This window comes from Pseudorasbora parva, chromosome 5 (genome assembly GCF_024679245.1).
Source record: "Pseudorasbora parva isolate DD20220531a chromosome 5, ASM2467924v1, whole genome shotgun sequence".
Classification (NCBI taxonomy): Eukaryota; Metazoa; Chordata; class Actinopteri; order Cypriniformes; family Gobionidae; genus Pseudorasbora; species Pseudorasbora parva.
Genome location: NC_090176.1, coordinates 52,754,108 through 52,775,079, shown reverse-complemented (window position 1 = coordinate 52,775,079; position 20,972 = coordinate 52,754,108). Strand labels below are relative to the sequence as shown.

General features: G+C 40.0%; 2 protein-coding genes across 4 annotated transcripts in view; both read left to right on the top strand.

The window, feature by feature from the left end:
* Positions 1-20,972, top strand: part of frmpd4 (FERM and PDZ domain containing 4) — a 92,677-nt gene that overhangs the window by 46,903 nt on the left and 24,802 nt on the right. For 2 of the 3 annotated variants that reach the window (XM_067444714.1, XM_067444715.1), the window contains exons 3-5: positions 14,978-15,138; positions 16,121-16,223; positions 16,814-16,859. In XM_067444714.1, coding sequence (XP_067300815.1) covers positions 14,978-15,138; positions 16,121-16,223; positions 16,814-16,859 — 310 coding nt within the window. Of the gene's footprint in view, positions 1-10,658; positions 10,805-14,977; positions 15,139-16,120; positions 16,224-16,813; positions 16,860-20,972 lie in introns of those variants that run through there. The other variant, XM_067444716.1, reaches the window with a different exon arrangement.
* On the top strand, positions 17,784-20,754 carry LOC137075788 (LIM domain-containing protein A-like; the record flags this gene model as incomplete). The annotated part of the gene is made up of 4 exons (XM_067444742.1): positions 17,784-18,160; positions 18,442-18,605; positions 19,464-19,864; positions 20,713-20,754. Coding segments are annotated over 4 exons (984 nt in total), but the record flags the coding sequence as incomplete, so codon positions are not given.

The window sequence follows — 20,972 nt, the reverse complement described above, 5'->3', positions numbered from 1 at the left end:
AATTATTGCATTCCTTTTTTATTCAATTTGTACAGTGACCCAAGTTTTTTTGGAATCGGGTTTGTATATTGCGATACTGAATGTGCTCGATATTGTCGTTGTGGGAACTTCAGAATACTGTTTAAATTATTTTTAGATTGCATTTTTATTGCAATATATATAATGAATGAATATTGCGTCAAAGATGGCATTTACAGACGGCCTTTTTTTGTGTGCAAAACATGTTCTTCCTCAGTGTTCTTATTCTCCAGCACAAATATTATATCTAAACATTCATAAATCAGAAGAGAAATCACTGAATATATTAAGGCTTGTTTTCTGAAAAAATTATCAAAAGAGTTTGTGCTTAAAACAAATCTGCCAATGAAGTCAGAAAAAATACTCATTCCGAAGGGAAAACAAGATGATTTTACTGACTCCATTGGCAGATACAAGACAGATTTGGACTAAAACATGATTCTTTGTTATTGTTTTTCTGTTTGAAACTTTTGTTTACTGAAGTTTTGTCTTAAAGGGATAGTTCCCCCAATAATGAGACTGTGATGTTTATCTGCTGACCCCAGGGCAGAGGTGTAGGTGTGTTTGTTTCTTCTAGGGATAGGGAGGATTATTCGATAATTGATCGTTAAGAATTTCGTCGACCATTGTCATTTGTTATCGATTATTCTAAATAATTTTTTATTTTATTTTTATCTAATGCAGGTTGTTTTGCGTAGTGTGAGTCTTGAAGCAATAAAATGAATTTTCACTGTGTGCCTGCAATCACACTGCTAAAAATGCTCTTCTTACTCAGTATCTTTGTCGTGTTTCTAGTCCAAACATCTAAAAACTCATAAAACAAGAAGTATTTACTAGACAAGCAAAAGTAATTGTCTTGTTTTGGGGAAAATAACTCAAAATGAAGAGAGTTTTTGCTTAAAATAAGATAAATAATCTGCCAATGGGGTGAGAAAATGATTATATGATCTCTATATTATCGTGGTGTGTATTATATATATTATATTACCTCAGCGGTTGCTGGGCTTGTCGTGCGGCTGTGAAAGCGTCTTGTGTGTGTGTGTGTGTGTGTGTGTTTGTAATTATCCAGCAGAGGGAGGGTTTGTCACTGGTTTGTGGGGTGTGTAAGGGCCACTTATGTAAGAACGAAACCCATTCTGCACGTCAGATGCAGCAAGCTTCGCGTCGGGGCTCTCGTCTTCCAGCGCCATCCTCGGGTGTGTAATAATTTATGCCTTCACGTCGTTATAGAAGTGTTTTTGTGATGTTGAGTCAAACCATATAAGAAGTCACAGTTTATGAAATATTCTCATCACAGATGCCATATTTGTGTTTGCTTAATGCCATTGTCTCCTCAGTCAACACTAGTGGTGTGTTATGCGCTGTGAGAACCAATGCAATACTCTTGAGCATTTCATTTAGTTAATATACTGTATGTATTACCAAAGGTTTTTGGATATTTAAGGCAAGACACACTGCAAAAAATGTGTTTCTTACTATTGTCTTGTTTCTAGTCTAAATATCAAAAAAAAAATTCTTACATTAAGAAACATTTACTAGACAAGTAAAAAGTATTGTCTTGTTTTGGGAAAAATAACTCAAAATGAAGAGAGTTTTTGCTTAAAATAAGATAAATAATCTGCCAATGGGGTGAGAAAAATAATCTTGTTTTCTGTTTGAATTAAGATTATTTTTCTCACCCCATTGGCAGATTATTTATCTTATTTTAAGCAAAAACTCTCTTCATTTTGAGTTATTTTCCCCAAAACAAGACAATTACTTTTGCTCGTCTAGTAAATACTTCTTGATTTAAGAGTTTTTAGATGTTTGGACTCGAAACAAGACAGAAATACTGAAGAAGAGCATTTTTTGCCGTGCACTTTTACACTGTTTTTCATGAATGGCTCATTTCGAGGTTTTGGCCTATGTGGCCTTCCGTACTGTTCTCAAACCAGTGAAAAATGCACTTTTAAGTGTTTGTTTTATTGCACTTCATCTTTTTGCATCTGTATGTTGATGCATATTTTTAAAGGCGGTGAGTCTGAGTCAGAAATCTTGTTTTATTCATATCTATATTCTGGTTTGTTCATATATCATTCCCATTCAGCCTTTGTCTAATGCATTATAAAGGAATTAATAATGAATTATATCTCTTCATAAATAAAGTTAAAATGCATTATAATATGTTTAGATTACACCTGAAGTTATATGTTTTAATCATAGACTGTAAAAAAATATGGCCGTAGTGTCCGTGACGTCACCCATAGGATTCTGATAAGCCGTTCTGAAGCTTAAAGTAGAGTCGAGCTGGGCGTCGCCATCTTGTGAGCGAGTCATCGCGTGTCACTCCCGGATAACAGAAAATGGGCAAAAAGGCGGGATGTGCGCGGAGCGGAGGTGACGCAATAACTATAGACGGCGGATAAATGGCTATCCACTTGTAACCACGCCCTTAATTATGCAGAACCTTAAGGCTTTATATAACGTTAACGAATGAGTTATAAAAATATTCACCCCTCTCACAGTCGTCATGAAGATCAAAATTAGCCTTATAAGCCAAAACCACAATTTGCACCAGGCTGTAAACATGTTTTTTTCTGCTTTAAAGTTGAGAATTTTAACATAGGGCTCAATGAGATTCTGCTCCCCTCTGGAGCCGCTCTAGTGGCCAGTGGAGGAATTGCAGGTTACATTACTTCCGTATTGGCTTCAAGAGAGATCGCGGGAGGTTGCCGCTTGGTTTTAATGCATTATAATATATGCAGATTACACCTGAAGTCATATGTTTTAATGCATTATAATATGTGCAGATTACACCTGAAGTCATATGTTTTAATGCATTATAATATGTGCAGAAGTCATATGTTTTAATACTTTCTAAAGCATTTTAACTGTGGTTATAATCATTCATGAGATCGGATCATAATTCATAATACTTCCTAATGCACTGTATATAAAGGCTTTAAGTAAAGTGTTTCAGTGTGTGTCCTGCTTGTTTTGTTCCTCGCAGTCATGCTGTGATTGGTCCACTCCTGAAATAGAAGCAACTTCTTCGACATAAAGAACAGAGGCTTGCTATCGGCGATTCGGCGCAAGCAGTGAAGTCTGAATGTGTGTGTGTGTGTGTGTGAGTGTGTGTGTGTGAGAGCCTGTGTATGTGGTTTATGAGGACATAGCAAATGCTTTAAAAACATTCTAAATTATGTTTTTTTGAGAAAGTAAAAATGCAGAATGTTTCCTGTGATGGGTAGGTTTAGGGGCTGTGTGTGTGTGTGTGTGTGTGTGTGTGTGTGTGTGTGTGTGTGTGTGTGTGTGTGTGTGTGTGTGTGTGTGTGTGTGTGTGTGTGTGTGTGTGTGTGTGTGTGTGTGTGTGTGTGTGTGTGCGATCCGACTGCGGTCCGTCAGTGCGAGTGTGTCCTGACAGACAGTGTGTGGGTGAGCTGAGGATTCGTGTCACTTGGCTTTGAATCCCAGCAGCCGTAACACGCAAGAGTGTGTTTTTATCGTGAGTGTGTGATAGTCTCCTTATAGTCGGATATTTGGCATTAAATCTGCACACTGCAAAAAAAGCTCTCCTGACTCAGTATTTTTGTCTTGTTTCTAGTCAAAATATCTCACAATTATTAAATCAAGATGCATTTACTAGATCAGTAAAACGACTGTTGTCTTGTTTTGTTGAAAATAAAATCTAAATGAAGTGAGTTTTTGCCATCTGCCAATGGGGTGAGAAAAATAATCTTAATTCTGATTGAAATCTTGTTTCTTGTTTCCGAACATAATTAAGATTATTTTTCTCACCCCATTGGCAGATTATTTATCTTATTTTAAGCAAAAACTCTCTTCATTTTGAGTTATTTTTTCCCAAAACAAGACAATAATTTGTACTTGTCTAGTAAATGTTTCTTAATGTAAGAATTTTTAGATATTTAGACAAAAATACTGAGTAAGAAAAGCATTTTTTGCAGTGTGAGCAAAGATAATACCGCCTTTCTGCTTCAAAACTGCACATTTAACACTTGCCGTTTCTTTGTAATTTCTGAGTGAAAATGTTTCCAATGAAATCCAACAGCATTTTGTTCCCGGTGTATAATCCGCCGGGCCACAGATCTTGTTTTTGCGTGCTGTGTAGGTTTGGCTTCTGCTTATTTCACAGATATATCTCAGAAATCGCAGCCAAATGTGCCGTTCTGCTCCTGAGTCTCCTGGCCGTTGTGTGGAGTGTTTTGTAACTGAAGAGAGATGCGATCTTGGCCAGCTGGATCAGCGCCTCCTTTAAATCCTGCAATCTTTCTCTATCAGTGCATTTATAATTACAGAGAACATTACAGCGCTGACGGATTCGGGAGTCTTTAAGAACCGCATTCCTCAAACCCTTTTCCAGACGATAGAAACCGGTTTGAAAATGAAATGACTACACATTGGGTTTGTGTATCATCTCACATCGATCTAATCACACACACAGACACACACACACACACACACTGGGAAATAGCATGAAGTGCCTTTTGGATGCATGTGGTCTTTATTTTAGAGGCTTGTTAGACTTTTGCATTTGTCTCTAACTAACAATAACTGCACTGAAATCAATTATGCATCAGTTGTGAGTTATTAAGATCTAAAATAGATTTTGCATGACATTATTTACTCTCAGTGCAAGAGTTTGCATATACCGTGTTTTCTGGGAAACTGCCTTTTTAGATGCATTTGATCATTTAGTTTTAGAGGCTTGATAAGAGTTTGTGTTTGGCTCTAATGATCAATATCTGCAGTGAAATCATTCGAGAGTTTTTTAGATCTAAAATAGTTTTTGCGTGACACCATTAATCTTCAAAAACACCATTTATTCAGTGCAATCATCAAAAATAAGTAAAAAAATATATAGTATGAGCTTCCTTTTTGTATGCATTTGGGATTTTTAGTGTGATGCTAGAGGTGTATTACAGTTGTGAGTTGTGAACTTGGCTCTAACTAACAATAACTGCGTTAAAATCCGTTATTAATTAGGGATGCTCAATATATTTGAATTTAGATTTATCGGCCAATATATCGGTTATCGCTGTCAAATATCGGTTATCGATAATAGACAACATTTTTATAACGGTGCATCCCTATTTTTAAGATCTAAAATGTATTTCGCCTGGCACAGTTCACTCTTCCAGTGCAATCATCAACATATTCGGCACCGTTTGCATACTCTCTGGAAAACCAGAAGCATTTGGTCTTTATTTCAGAGGCGTGATAAGAGTTTGTGTTTGGCTCTAATGATCAATAACTGCACTGAAATCATTTGAGAGTTATTAAGATCTAAAAATAGTTTTTGCATTGCATTTATTCAGTGCAATCATCAAAATATTCTGCATTATTTGCATGTATGAGATTCCGTTTTTGGATGCATTTTTTTTAGTATTTTTGTCTTGTTTCTAGTCCAAACATCTAAAAATTCTTACATTTAGAAACATTTACTAGACAAGCCCAAATTATTGTCGTTTTGGTGAAAATAACTCAAAATGAAGAGAGTTTTTTTTTCTGATTACAAAAACCAAAAAATAATCTTGTTTTCTGTTTGAATTAAGATTATTTTTCCCACCCCATTGGCAGATTATTTATCTTATTTTAAGCAAAAACTCTCTTCATTTTGAGTTATTTTTCCCAAAACAAGACAATTACTTTTGCTTGTCTAGGAAATGTTTCTTAATGTAAGAATCTTAAGATATTTTGACTAGAAACAAGACACAAATACTGAGAAAGAAGAGCATATTTTGCAGTGTGTGTGACTGTCAGAGTTTTATATTGTTGGCTTGTCTCTAACTAACACTAACTGCATTAAAATCAATTATGCATCAGTTGAAAGTTAAGCATGATTTTGCATGACACTATTTACTTTTCAGTGCAAAATATTCTGCACCATTTGCATGCTTTCTGGAAAATTAAATAGCACTAAGTGCCTTTTTAGATGAGATGCATTTGGTCTTTATTTTAGAGGCTTGTGAGAGTTTTGTGTTGTTAGATTGGCTCTAACTAACACTAACTGCATTGAAATCAATTATGCATCAGGTTTCCCGCGTGCTTCGGCCCATCTGTATAATGCACAGGACTGCTGTCTATGTAGAGCGTTTGAAATGAGGTTTTATTTGAGTTAAGGTGCTGGTCATGTAGGCCATAGACGGTGATAAGAGCTTCTCACCTGGTTAATTTGATTGGTCAGGTAAGATGAGATCTGTAATGGCCTAGATGGGAGTCCATTAACCAGAAGCCTTTAGCTGGAGCCTTTGACCGGAATAATTCCCATAACCAAATTAAAGCCCAATTATCACCCCTCACGGCAGACCAGATGTGCTCCCTGCTGGCTATCTGGAGAAGCGCCGGTTAATAAAAGAGTCTTTGCGTTGGGATTGAACCGGAGGACAGTGAGTTTTGATTTGGCGTTTTGACACTGCGCAGATGTGCTCTTTTGTCCCGCTGTCTTCGAAATTGGAGATTTGATCGCCTTTTGTCTTGTGATGTGAATGTTTCAGATGAATAATGCCGTGACTCATCGGCAGAGAAATCACAATTGGGGCTTTAATCGCACATTTGAGTTAATCATACACCAGTTCAACACGTTCACTGCAAAAAAATGCTTTTCTGACTTAGTATTTGTGTCTTGTTTCTAGGCAAAATATCTAAAAACTCTTACATTAAGAAACATTTACTAGACAAGTAAAAATTATTGTCTTGTTTTGGGGAAAATAACTGAAAATGAAGAGAGTTTTTGCTTAAAATAAGATAAATAATCTGCCAATGGGGTGAGAAAAATAATCTTGTTTTCTGTTTAAATTAAGATTCATGTCTTACAGTTTTTCTCAGTCGCTTTGGCACATTTCTCGAATCAAACTCACAGTAAGTGCATTCCTCAAAACAATTTGTACACATAGCAAAACACCATGGATAACCTGCAAAAGCCACTCCTTTGTTCATCTCTCAGAACTAAATATCTGTGTCGATGAACATGTCAGTGCCATCAGAATGACAAGTCCTCGTGTCATTGCGTACGGATAAGACAGTCAGATTGTTCAGTCATGTTGTCAATATAACAGTTTACTCTGGAGGGATATTCTGATGGAAACTACGGCTAAAGTTTTAATGACAATTATTGTCCATTGTAAGTTACTTCTTAGTGTGTGTGTGTGTGAGTGTAATTGCAAGAGAATGGAAAAGATTCAAATTTACACATTGAGATACAGAAATGAAAAGACAGCACTGAATAGCACACACACACAAAAAACTAAAGAAGAAATGTGAACATATAGGAAAAAGCGGTGCTGTAGAAATATATATATATATCTGCTAGCTGATGTTTCATGAGAAGCGCCTTCGTTAGAGAAAGTCAAGATTCACCTGGGAGCAATTTACCAAATCAGGACAGATTTAGAAAAAAGTCTAATGGAAATATATAAAGTATAGAAATATGCTTGACATTATGATAACTTGTTCAGCCATTTTGCATGCAAAGGTTTATGCTATGAGCTTGTGCCTAAATGTTGTGGGGGTGAGACTATTCAACAGAGACCCGATATAATACATTCTGATCAACATGACATGAGCGACTGATAATGGAGGAAACAGCAGAGAATTGGACATAATCATTGGCATGGATGTACCAAAGCATTTGCAACCTGTTCAAAGAAATGAGAAACTGCTTTTTTGATGAACACGAGAGACACAATGATGTGAGAATTGAACAGCTCGTTTTGAGAATTTCTATTCCGATCTGAGAAATGAACTAAAGCGACGGAGAAAAACTGTAACTCCTTACTTGTCAAAGATCGTATAAGGCCCCGCGTTTGATATTGTTTACATTGAACGTTTGTTTACAATATCAGTTTGTCAAGTAATAAGGTCAGTCAGTGCATCGTTTGAAAGATACGACACTGCAGATTCATCTCTGTATAAGCATTACACAATCGAGATAACTTTGCAACACTTTATTTGTCATTTGGTAGAACGTAAACAATGTGATCCGAGAACAAAGGGGGGGGGGGGGGTCTCTTACCTTTTTGTGGAAATTAGGGCTGTCAAAGTTAACGCGTTAACGCAAATTCATTGTAACGGCACTAACTTTATTAACGCGCGTTAACGCAGCGCAAATTTTCTGTTTGGTCCGTAGTTGGAGAAATCAGGATAAGCCGTAGACGTGAAGGATGCAGCAGCAAACATTAAGAGGGAAAGAAAATGGTTAACATTAATGTTCTAAACAAAAAGTGCAGTTATTGCCTAAAAGCTACCATAGTTGATTTTGATTTGATTTGAAGTATGGTTTCACTAATAATAAACGTACATTTGCATAAAGCCTGCATATTTGTCCATATACCCATGTTGATTAGAGTATTAAAAACTTAATTCAAACTTAATTTAAGATACATTTACAACAAATAAAAATCTGCGATTAAATCGTGATTAATCGCGAGTTAACTCATGACAATCATGCGATTAATCGCGAGTTAACTCATGACAATCGTGTGATTAATCACGTGTTAACTCATGACAATCGTGTGATTAATCGCGAGTTAACTCATGACAATCGCGCGATTAATCGCGAGTTAGCTCACGGCAACCATGCGATTAATCGCGAGTTAACTCATGACAATCGTGCGGTTAATCGCGAGTTAACTCATGACAATCGTGCGGTTAATCGCGAGTTAACTCATGACAATCGTGTGATTAATCGCGAGTTAACTCATGACAATCATGCGATTAATCGCGGGTTAACTCATGACAATCATGCGATTAATCGTGAGTTAACACATGACAATCATGCGATTAATCGCGGTCAAAAAATAATAACCGTTTGACAGCCCTAGTGGAAATGTAATATTTGGCAGAATAATGGTGACATCGACCTTTTTCCCATGAGTCCAGTATACGATATCCAGAGGAAATATATGCCCAAAAACAAGCAAACTGGTAAAAAAAAAAAAAAAAATATAGAGCCTCTGTTGTTTACATCCCTTATTAGAGTAAATGCGAGTCTTTCCTAGTAAACTGTCAGGTGTCATCTTTCAAATGATACCTTTGATTTGTATATAGTCAGAAGGACTCATTAGCAGCAACAATTTTATTTTGGATTTGCCATTCCTTTGCCAAAAGTGGGGATGACCGCTAAGGGTTAAGACATCAGTGTGTCTCCACGCGCCACAGGGTTTAATATGGATTCGAATGTCTGTGTGTGTTTTACTCTCATAGAAATACACCCCATATTCAGTTATGATTGTTTCATAAGCTCGCATTCAGGGAATTTTCCCAGGTTTTTAATACATTATAGATCTGAAATGGATTGTGCATGACACTATTTACATTTTCAGTGCAGACATCCAGATATTCTGCGCTTTTTGCATATTTCATATTTTCTGGAAAATAAGTGGCACCTGGTTATAAACCGAGCGCGGTCAAAATGGCCTTTTTGAGAGAAAATGTATGTGATTATTACATTCAGGGATAATGTAAAATGCATGAGAGAAAACATTATAAACGTGTTTTAGTTCCCCTCACTCCACAACAAATCCTGACAAATAGAAAACAAACTAATTATAGTGGCAATTATTATAAATGATATTATCAACAGCCATTCTGCATGTGTGATGTTTATTGGTGATTGTGTGATATTATAAATGATATTATTAACATGCATAATATGTGTGATATTGTTACAGGATGTTTGAGATGATACAAAGATAAGTAATTCCACAGAATGCATTGATTTAACGTTGCTTTAGCGTTAGCTTTGTGAGATGTCAATCGCTCCTAGTGTTTCATCAACCGTGCTTTCATTTTCACAGTTTTATGTCAATATTTTCCACCATAGTTTAGGTTCAAATTTTGGGACTCCGGCCATCTATAGCAGCTGGTCATGGCTGAAGTCAAGGCACATTCGGTGTGTGTGTGTGTGTGTGTGTGTGCATTTCCTGTATCCCATATGTTTTTCCCAGGGCTTGGGTGATGGCACAAATCCCATTCATATTTTTATCTCGAGCTCTCTGCGATCATCCAGCTTTAACCTGGATCATTTGGTCGTCACTGCATGAATGCATTTAATATTCATGCACTTGTCCGCAGTGCATTTGATTAGGATTGCGATATCTATTAGTTATTGTCTTGCTTTGATGCAGCGTTGCAATGGATGAGCATCATAGGTGTGTGTGTGTGTTTGTGTGTGTGTGTGTGGGCATGTAATCCTTACGTTATGGGGACAAAATGTCCACACAAAGATGGCAATATCCGAAATCCTTGTCCTTGTGGGGACATTTTTAGGTCCCCATGAGGAAAACATCTTATAAATCACACAGAAGGAGTTTTTTTGAGAAAGTAAAAATGCAGAATGTTTCCTGTGATGGGTAGGTTTAGGGGGAGTGTGTGTGTGTGTTTGTGTGTGTGTGTGTGTGTGTGTGTGTGTGTGTGTGTGTGTGTGTGTGTGTGTGTGTGTGTGTGTGTGTGTGTGTGTGTGTGTGTGTGTGTGTGTGTGTGTGTGTGTGTGTGTGTGTTGACTATTATACAGTGAGTGAAGTCATGAGAAACCACTTGCATCCAAAATGTTTTAAACAGAGACCTGTTAGTGAACTAGCGCTTTACAGATCTGTCTCTAAACCTGTGTGTGTGTATGTGTGTGTGTGTGTGTTCGCAGCGTCTCTCACACGACCTCTCGCCGTGGCTTGAAACATTAATTGTAGCCCTTCGTGGCGCTCTGGAACATGTGTCGGGAATGATGCCGCCTCCTTCAGCCCACGGCTTTAATTAGCCGACGCTTCAGAGACCAGCAAAGATGATATAAAGAGTGAGCAACTGCTGCAGATTACATTAGCGAAACGCGAGATGATGTGATGTAACGGCCATTTGCTGGTTACCTGAGCGTGAAGCAGAAACATAATGCTATTAAATTCACTATAAAATCTTACGTTGAGTGATAAAACACAGATAATGGCTGCACATCGAGACCAAAGGCTGTGTTTTATTCAGAGGCAGACGTAACGGGAAGCTTTTTACCACTAATTCAAGAAAATGAGATGCGCATTAGATGTGTAAACGATGCTTGTGTTTCACTTGCACCTGCAGGAGAGCTTTTACTGCTATTCTTTATAAGTGATGAATTATCTATGATTGTTTCTGCTGTAATTCTTCACACTCACTCAGGATGACTTTGTGCACTGGAGCGCAGTTATGCTGGGACAGGAAGGGGCCGTCCTCAAACTGATCCCACAAAGTCAGGAGCATAAAATTGTCCAAAATGTCTTGCTGAAGCATTAAGACTTCCTTTCACTGGAACTAAGGGGCCAACCCCTGAAAAACAACCCCATGCCATAATCCCCCCTCCACCAAACATTACACTTGCAAAGTCCCGTTCTCCTGGCGAGCGCCAAACCCAGACTCGTCAATGGGATTGTCCGACTGAAGTGTGATTGGTCGCTCAGAGAACACGTCTCACTGCTCTAGAGTCCAGTGGCGGCTGCTTTACTCCACTGCATCCCACGCTCTGCATTGCTCTTGGTGATGTAAGGCTTGGATGAGCTGCTCGGCCATGGAAACCCATTCCATGAAGCTCTCTCCGCTGTTCTTGAGCTCATCTGAAGGCCACAGGAGTCTGGAGGTCTGGAGCTGTTGACTCTGCAGAAAGTTGGTGACCTCTGCGCACCGTGACCCTCAGCATGCGCTGACCCCGCGCTGGGATTTAACACTTCGTGGCTGAGTTGCTGTTGTTCCCAATGGCTTCCACTTTGTTCTAATCCCACTAACAGTTGAGCGTGGAATATTTAGTAGTGAGGAAATGTCAGGAATGGACTTATTGCACAGGTGTCAGCCTATCACGGCCCCACGCTTGAGTTCACTGAGCTCCTGAGAGCGACCCATTCTTTCACTAATGTGTGTAGAAGCGTCTGCAGGCCGAGAGCTGGAGTTATACACCTGTGGCCATGAAGAGACTGAACACCTGAACTCAGGGATCTGTAGGAGCGGCCCAATACTTCTGGCAATATAGTGTCAAACTGTCCTCCTCTATACTGTAAGTCTTTTTTCAAGCACCTTATTACGACCTTTATTTACATTTTCAGTCATGCGCCCTCTAGCTGGCGTAATAATAATGACAGTGTCGGGTTACATCTGACCCCATGAAATGACATATGACTGTCATTACCAACCAAAATGCTAATGTGTGGACTTTTTACCACCATTTGTCATATTTCCATTTAGCAAAAATATTTTTTTATTTACAACTACACCCACCCCATCCCTAAACCTACAGTGAGTTATAGTCACACACACTTTATGAGCACGTGTTCCCTGGGATCGAACTCACGATCGCATGATCACACGCTGTATAGCGCAATGCTTTACCAACTGAGCTATGCAAAACCTGACATATTAAAGCTACACTGTGTAACTTTTTTTGTTTATTCTTCGCTAAAATCACTTAGTTCTTTCATAAATATATGTGCTCATTAATGTATATTTACTTCTTTCAAGTAATAAAGTATTCTCGTAAGTTTATAATATGCCGTTGGAAACCCATACGGGTGAGGGGTTCGACTGCCGGCCGCCATGTTGCTCCTCCATCTTGAAAGTACAGTAGCCACAGAGGGACATACCCGTAAATTCGTGTTTTAACACTCGATGGCACTCATGGACGAGGTCGAACTGGAAGCCGTGTTAATCTTGGACTAAATCGGCCACGGTAGGAGTTAAAACGAAATCGGAATTGAGAGGAACAGAAGCTAATATTCACTGGATGGTCATAAACCTTTACACCGCTAGATTGGGGAATATCACACAGTGGAGCTTTAAGCAGATAACAGGGAAAAATACTTTAAAATGAAAGTGTGCTGCTGTCAGTAGGAGCACAACTTTAGCAAACGCTCCTATGGGTCATAATTCAAGGAAGTGACAAACGACCTGTATAGGCGTATTGGTTGGAGGACATGTTGTATAGTGTATATATTTAATGAAATCGCAGTGATATGACTGTTACATTAAGCCATCTTGTAAAATACATTGTATTTTGATATATCCTGCAGCATGAATGTTCGGAGCGGTTTTAACAGCGTCTTTAAATATCATCCAGTTATTCTCTACTACTGTAATAACTGCTATTACAGTGTGTAACATTTGCAGCACTTTCTCTCATGAACCTTTTGTACTCCAGAGTCATTTTTCACCTCCCCTTAAATTACGGTTCCTTGAGAGCTGTGACAGCCGCGGCGTTGATGTTCATTTCGAAGCCGCTCATTTCCACGAGACTTTAATGATGTTGTGACCGTCAAACCTGCCGTCTCAGATGTTGCTTTAATAAAGAGGTCGATCAGAGCTGTGTAATCTGGGACACCTGAGAGCTTTCCTATATTCATCCCGTTTGTCTTTACTGTGTGTGTTCTTCTATTGTATTGTATTCTTTATTGCACCGCAAAAAATGCTCTTCTTACTCAGTATTTTTGTCGTGTTTCTAGTCCAAACATCTAAAAATTCTTACATTAAGAAACATTTACTAGACAAGCAAAAGTAATTGTCTTGTTTTGGGAAAAATAACTCAAAATGAAGAGAGTTTTTGCTTAAAATAAGATAAATAATCTGCCAATGGGGTGAGAAAAATAATCTTAACTCAAACAGAAAACAAGATTATTTTTCTCACCCCATTGGCAGATTATTTATCTTATTTTAAGCACAAACTCTCTTCATTTTGAGTTTGAGGGTTAGTTCAGCCAAAAATGAAATGTCTGTCATTAACTCCTCTCCCTAATGTCGCTCCACACCCGTAAGACCTCCGTTCATCTTCACACACAGTTTAAGATATTTTATATTTAGTCCGAGAGCGTATGCAAGTGTATGCACACTATACTATTATTTATGCATTTGGCAGACGCTTTTATCCAAAGCGACTTACATTGCATTTAAGGTACACATCTTACATTATTGTCAGTTCTTGCTTTCCCTTGGAATCGAACCCATGACCTTGGCGTTGCTAGCACCACGCTCTACTGGTTAAGCTACAGGAAAGCCATACTATCGTGTGTCAAACTGCTGAAATCACGTGACATTGGCGATCCGAATCATGAATCAATACGCTTATTCATAACTGTTCAAATCAATCAATCAGCTTTATTTATATCGCGCTTTTGCAATCACGATTGTTTCAAAGCAGCTTCACAGTGTCAAACAGGATAATATTTCAACAAAATTTGATTTGGATAGTTTATAGAATTAAATAAGACCTAATTAATCAGTTTAATTTGTATATTTAGTTGAATAACTCTGATCATAATGTTAGTGTCCCCAACTGAGCAAGCCAAGCCAAAGGCGACCAAAGGAACCGAAACTCCATCAGGGCATGAAGCAGAAAAATAAACCTTAGAGAAACCAGACTCCGTTCTCCTCTGGCCTATTAACACTGTGTATAATTATTACTCTGGCAACCTTGCAGGTCATAAATCATATTAGATAGAAATATTCTAATCTAAATCTTTACTTGAGGATTGAACACAAACGCGGAAGAGAAGCCAATGCTGAATAAAGTCGTAGTTTTTGTTATTTTTGGACCCAAATGTATTTTGGATGCTTCAAGAGACTCTAATTAACCCACTGATGTCTCATATGGACTACTGTGATGATGTTTTTATTCCCTTTCTGGACATGGACAGTATAGTGTGCATACACTTGCATACGCTCTCGGACTAAATATAAAATATCTTAAACTGTGTGTGAAGATGAGCGGAGGTCTGACGGGTGTGGAGCGACATTAGGGAGAGGAGTTAATGACTGACATTTAATTTCTGGATGAACTAACCCTTTAATGTAAGAAACAAGACAAAAATAATAAGTAAGAAGAGCATTTTTTGCAGTGAATATGAGGAATAATCAACATTACCTGCTCTAGTAGAGCCAGAAAATGATTGAAATGCCAACGCGTGCCTTTTTTCATGTTGACATGTAGCTAATGTTCTGATGTCTGTGCTCTGGTTCCCAGTCATCTCTCCCAGTCCAGCTCTCTGGAGGAAGTGCGTGTGGATGTGGAGAAGTTCGTCCCTCCTGCTCCGAGAAAGGTGGAAATGAGGCGCGATCCGGTGCTCGGTTTCGGCTTCGTGGCCGGCAGTGAGAAGCCTGTGGTGGTGCGCTCCGTTACTCCAGGTATCCCACAAACACTCACACACACTCACACACACGCTGCAAAAACGCTCTTCTTACTCAGTATTTTTGTCTTGTTTCTAGTCCAAACGTCTAAAAATTCTTAAAACAAGAAGTATTTACTAGACAAGCAAAAGTAATTGTCTTGTTTTGGGGGAAAATAACTCATTAATAAATTTGATCAGTTTAATACAGCCTTGATCACTAGAAGCATATATTAATATATTAAAAAGCATTAATTTCTTTCCAAAAATTAGGAAAATGTGTTGATCATAACTTTTTAGCAGTAGTTTATATTCTCTGTCATGAGAGAGGAAAGCACCTGCAAAATCATTGTGAATATACTGTATTTATGCACATATTTCACATAAACATTCAATATTTCTATAATAACTGCACACTCTGCAGTTTGATTGGTTGATTTTAAATTACTTTTAAACAACATGAAGCCACACAAACTGGCTGTAGACGTAATGACGGACGATCGTCGCTGTTGTTTATCGCTTGCGATAATATGTGAAATTCTGATTTCTTCTGATTTTATAATTATTTATTACTTGTACAATTGTTATATGTTGATGTTATATGTTTTTATATGTCTGTAACCTTGTTAAATGTGCTGCTGCCCGTCTTGGCCAGGACGCTCTTGGAAAAGAGATTTTTAATCTCAATGAGTTTTTTTCTGGTTAAATAAAGGTAATAATAAATCAAAGATTCTCCCTTTCCTAAGAGCCGTTGTTCATCACGTTTTGTTAGAATTCCTTATTAGTTTGAAAAAGTTACATAATGGAAAGACAAACTGTGTGTGTGTGTGTGTGTGTGTGTGTGTGTGTGTGTGTGTGTGTGTGTGTGTGTGTGTGTCCTGGTAAACTCTACATTATGAGGCCAAAATGCAGAAAGTTTTGTGTGATCTGTAGGTTTACGGGACAGACTGTTTGTACAGTTTAAAAATCATAAACGTGTGTGTGTGTGTGTGTGTGTGCAGGCGGTCCTTCAGAAGGGAAGCTGATCCCAGGAGACGAGATTGTGATGATAAATGATGAAGCCGTCAGCTCAGCTCCGCGGGAACGGGTCATCGACCTGGTCAGGTGTGTGTGTGTGTGTGTGTGTGTTTCTCTCCTCATCCACTGACAGTATGATTCCAGGTGTGTGTGTGTGTGTGTGTGTGTGTGTGTGTGTGTGTGTGTGTGTGTGTGTGTGTCTCCTTATCCAGTGATGGAGAGTGTGTGTCTCCTCATCAGCTGACGATGTGATTCCTGGTGTGTGTGTGTCTTCTCATTTATTGGTGCATCCACTAACAGTGTGACTCCAGGGGTGTGTGTGTGTGTGTGTGTGTGTGTGTGTGTGTGTGTGTGTGTGTGTTTGTGTGTGTGTGTGTGTGTGTGTGTGTGTGTGTCTCCTCATCCACTAACGGTGTGACTCCAGATGTGTGTGTGTGTACTCATCCACTAACGGTGTGACTCCACTTCCGTCATCACATTTTCACACACACCATCTACAGTAACAGTGTGGAAAGAGTTTCCCAAACGGCGGTTCTGACTGTGATTGTGAGGCATGTGTGTGTGTGTGTGTGTGTGTGTGTGTGTGTGTGTGTGTGATCTCCAGCATCAGCTCTATTTGGTTTCATCTAGAGAATCCTCACGTCCTTCTCATGTGTTTTCATGATGTGTGTTTGCAGGAGTTGTAAGGAGTCGATCATCCTGACAGTGGTGCAGCCGTATCCTGTAAGTCTGTCTCTGTGTGATACACACACACACACACACACACACACACACACACACACACACACACACACACACACACACACACACACACACACACACACTGTTTCTCCTCACACTCTTCACACAATCACACTCCTCACACTCTTCACACAATCACACTCCTCACACTCTCACACTCTCACACACTCACACTCCTCACACACTCACACTCTTCACACAATCACACTCCTCACACTCTCACACTCTCACACACTCACACTCCTCACACACTCACACTCCTCACACACTCACACACTCACACTCCTCACACTCTTCACACAATCACACTCCTCACACTCCTCACACACTCACACTCTTCACACACTCACACTCCTCACACACTCACACTCTTCACACTCACACCTCACACATTCACACTCCTCACACATTCACACTCCTCACACACTCACACTCTTCACACACTCACACTCCCCACACACTCACACTCTTCACACACTCACACTCTTCACACACTCACACTCTTCATACTCACTCCTCACACACTCACACTCTTCACACTCACACTCCTCACACTCCTCACACACTCACACTCTTTTCACTCACACTCTTCACACTCACACTCCCCACACACTCACACTCTTCACAATCACACTCCCCACACACTCACACTCCCCACACACTCACACTCTTCACACACTCACACTCTTCACACACTCACACTCCCCACACACTCACACTCCTCACACTCACACTCTTCACACTCACACTCCCCACACACTCACACTCTTCACACTCACACTCCCCACACACTCACACTCTTCACACTCACACTCCCCACACACTCACACTCTTCACACTCACACTCCCCACACACTCACACTCTTCACACTCACACTCCCCACACACTCACACTCCCCACACACTCACACTCTTCACACACTCACACTCTTCACACACTCACACTCCCCACACACTCACACTCCTCACACTCACACTCCTCACACTCACACTCCTCACACTCACACTCCTCACACTCACACTCTTCACACTCACACTCCCCACACACTCACACTCCCCTCACACTCACACTCTTCACACTCACACTCCCCACACACTCACACTCCCCACACACTCACACTCTTCACACACTCACACTCCCCACACACTCACACTCCTCACACTCACACTCACACTCTTCACACTCACACTCCCCACACACTCACACTCTTCACACTCACACTCCCCACACACTCACACTCCCCACACACTCACACTCTTCACACACTCACACTCTTCACACACTCACACTCCCCACACACTCACACTCCTCACACTCACACTCCTCACACTCACACTCCTCACACTCACACTCCCCACACACTCACACTCCCCACACACTCACACTCACACTCCTCACATACTCACACTCCTCACACACTCACACACTCACAACACTCACACTCCTCACACACTCACACTCCTCACACACTCACACTCTTCACACACTCTTCACACACTCTTCACACACTCACACTCCTCACACACTCACACTCTTCACACAATCACACTCCTCACACTCCTCACACACTCACACTCACACTCACACTCTTCACACACTCTTCACACACTCACACTCTTCACACTCACACTCCTCACACACTCACACTCTTCACACACTCACACTCTTCATACACTCACACTCCCCACACATTCACACTCTTTTCACTCACACTCTTCACACTCACACTCCCCCCACACTCACACTCTTCACACTCACACTCCCCCCACACTCACACTCCCCCCACACTCACACTCTTCACACTCTCACACTCTTCACACTCACACTCCCCACACACTCACACTCTTCACACTCACACTCCCCACACACTCTTCACACTCACACTCCTCACACACTCACACTCCTCACACACTCACAACCTTCACACTCACACTCCTCACACACTCACACTATTCACACTTACACTCCACACACTCACACTCTTCACACTCACACTCCTCACACACTCACACTCTTCACACTTACACTCCACACACTCACACTCCTCACACACATACACTCTTCACACTCACACTCTTCACACACTCACACTATTCACACTTACACTCCACACACTCACACTCTTCACACTCACACTCCTCACACACTCACACTCTTCACACTTACACTCCACACACTCACACTCCTCACACTTATACACTCTTCACACTCACACTCTTCACACACTCACACTCTTCACACTTACACTCCACACACTAACACTCCTCACACACTCACACTCCCCACACACTCACACTCTTCACACTCACACTCCTCACACACATACACTCTTCACACTCACACTCCTCACACACTCACACTCTTCACACTTACACTCCACACACACACTCTTCACACTCACACTCTTCACACTCACACTCCCCACACACTTACACTCTTCACACTCACAATCTTCACACTCACTCCTCACACACTCTTCACACTCACACTCCTCACACACTCACACTCTTCACACTCACACTATTCACACTTACACTCCACAAACTCACACTCTTCACACACTCACACTCTTCACACTCACTCATCACACACTCTTCACACTCTTTACACTTACACTCCACACACTCACACTCCTCACACACATACACTCTTCACACTCACACTCCTCATACACTCACACTCTTCACACTTACACTCCACACACACACACACTCTTCACACTCACACTCTTCACACTTACACTCCACACACACACACACACACACACACACACACACACACACACACACACACACACACACACACACTCTTCACACTCACACTCTTCACACACTCACACTCCTCACACACTCACACTCTTTTCACTCACACTCTTCACACTCACACTCTTCACACTCACTCCTCACACACTCACACTTCACACACGCACACTCTTCACACTCATTACTCACAGATTCACACTCTTTACTCCTCACACTCACTCACTGTTATTGATTTACTATTTATCAATTGGTTATTGATTTTAGTTTTTCTTCATATTTTGAATTGGATTTTGTTTTTATAGCACATTTAAATGGATGGATGGACAAATGGATGGATGGCTGGATTTATTTATGGAGGGAGGGAGGGAAGGAAGGATGGATGTATGGATAGACTGATGGATATATGGATGGATGGAGGGAGGGAGGGATGGATGGATGGATGAGTGTATGGAGGGAGGGATGGATGAATGTATGGAGGGAGGGATGGATGGATGAATGTATGGAGGGAGGGATGGATGGATGGATGAATGTATGGAGGGAGGGATGGAACTATCAAATGTTGCATTTCAGCTAAACCTATTTCTTTCAAAAAGTAAAAAAAAAGTTTCTTTTTATATAATTTATTTCAGTTTATTTTATTTCGAGTAATAAAAACGATTTTTAAAAAGTGTTTAGGTTCATTTTTGAGTTGACAATAATAATCCTGCAGATTCCTACGGAAGCCCTGAACGGCCATGGGTAATATATTTTTTTCTGTGTTATGTCGTGATCCCGAGTTTCGTTCTGAAATACTGCACCCGAAGTCTACTGTTGCTGTAGCAACGAACACAACTTTCACACGCATCTGATCAACGGATAATTAACCGTGCGCTGGATCTCTCAGCAAAATCTTTGCTTAACTTAATAAACATTTTATTTGTGTAATTAACATGTTTAAAAGAGCAGGGGGAGTGCCTTCAGAAGGATGGCAGATTATTCTGTTCTATTCTAAAAATCGTTTCGTTTCGATTCAGCCCATTTTATTTTCCTCATTCGTTTGAAATAACATTACATAATCTGTGTGTTATTATAGTATCCTGTAGGAGAGGCTGTGACTCCTGTATGTTCCTTCTAGCCTTTATTCCGTTAAAAAGAGGTGCAAGTAGCCTACTCCATATTTCTAAAAACAACCAAACGTTTAATCCAGTTAATATACAATCTCGGGATGCTGTTTGAGAAGAGTTATGTGTATGTGTGTGGTTTGCTACAAAGAAATCCACAAAATACAATCATTTTAATTTCATTTAGGCTGCTATACACATCTTTATATAGGCTATACATCACATTTAGGCC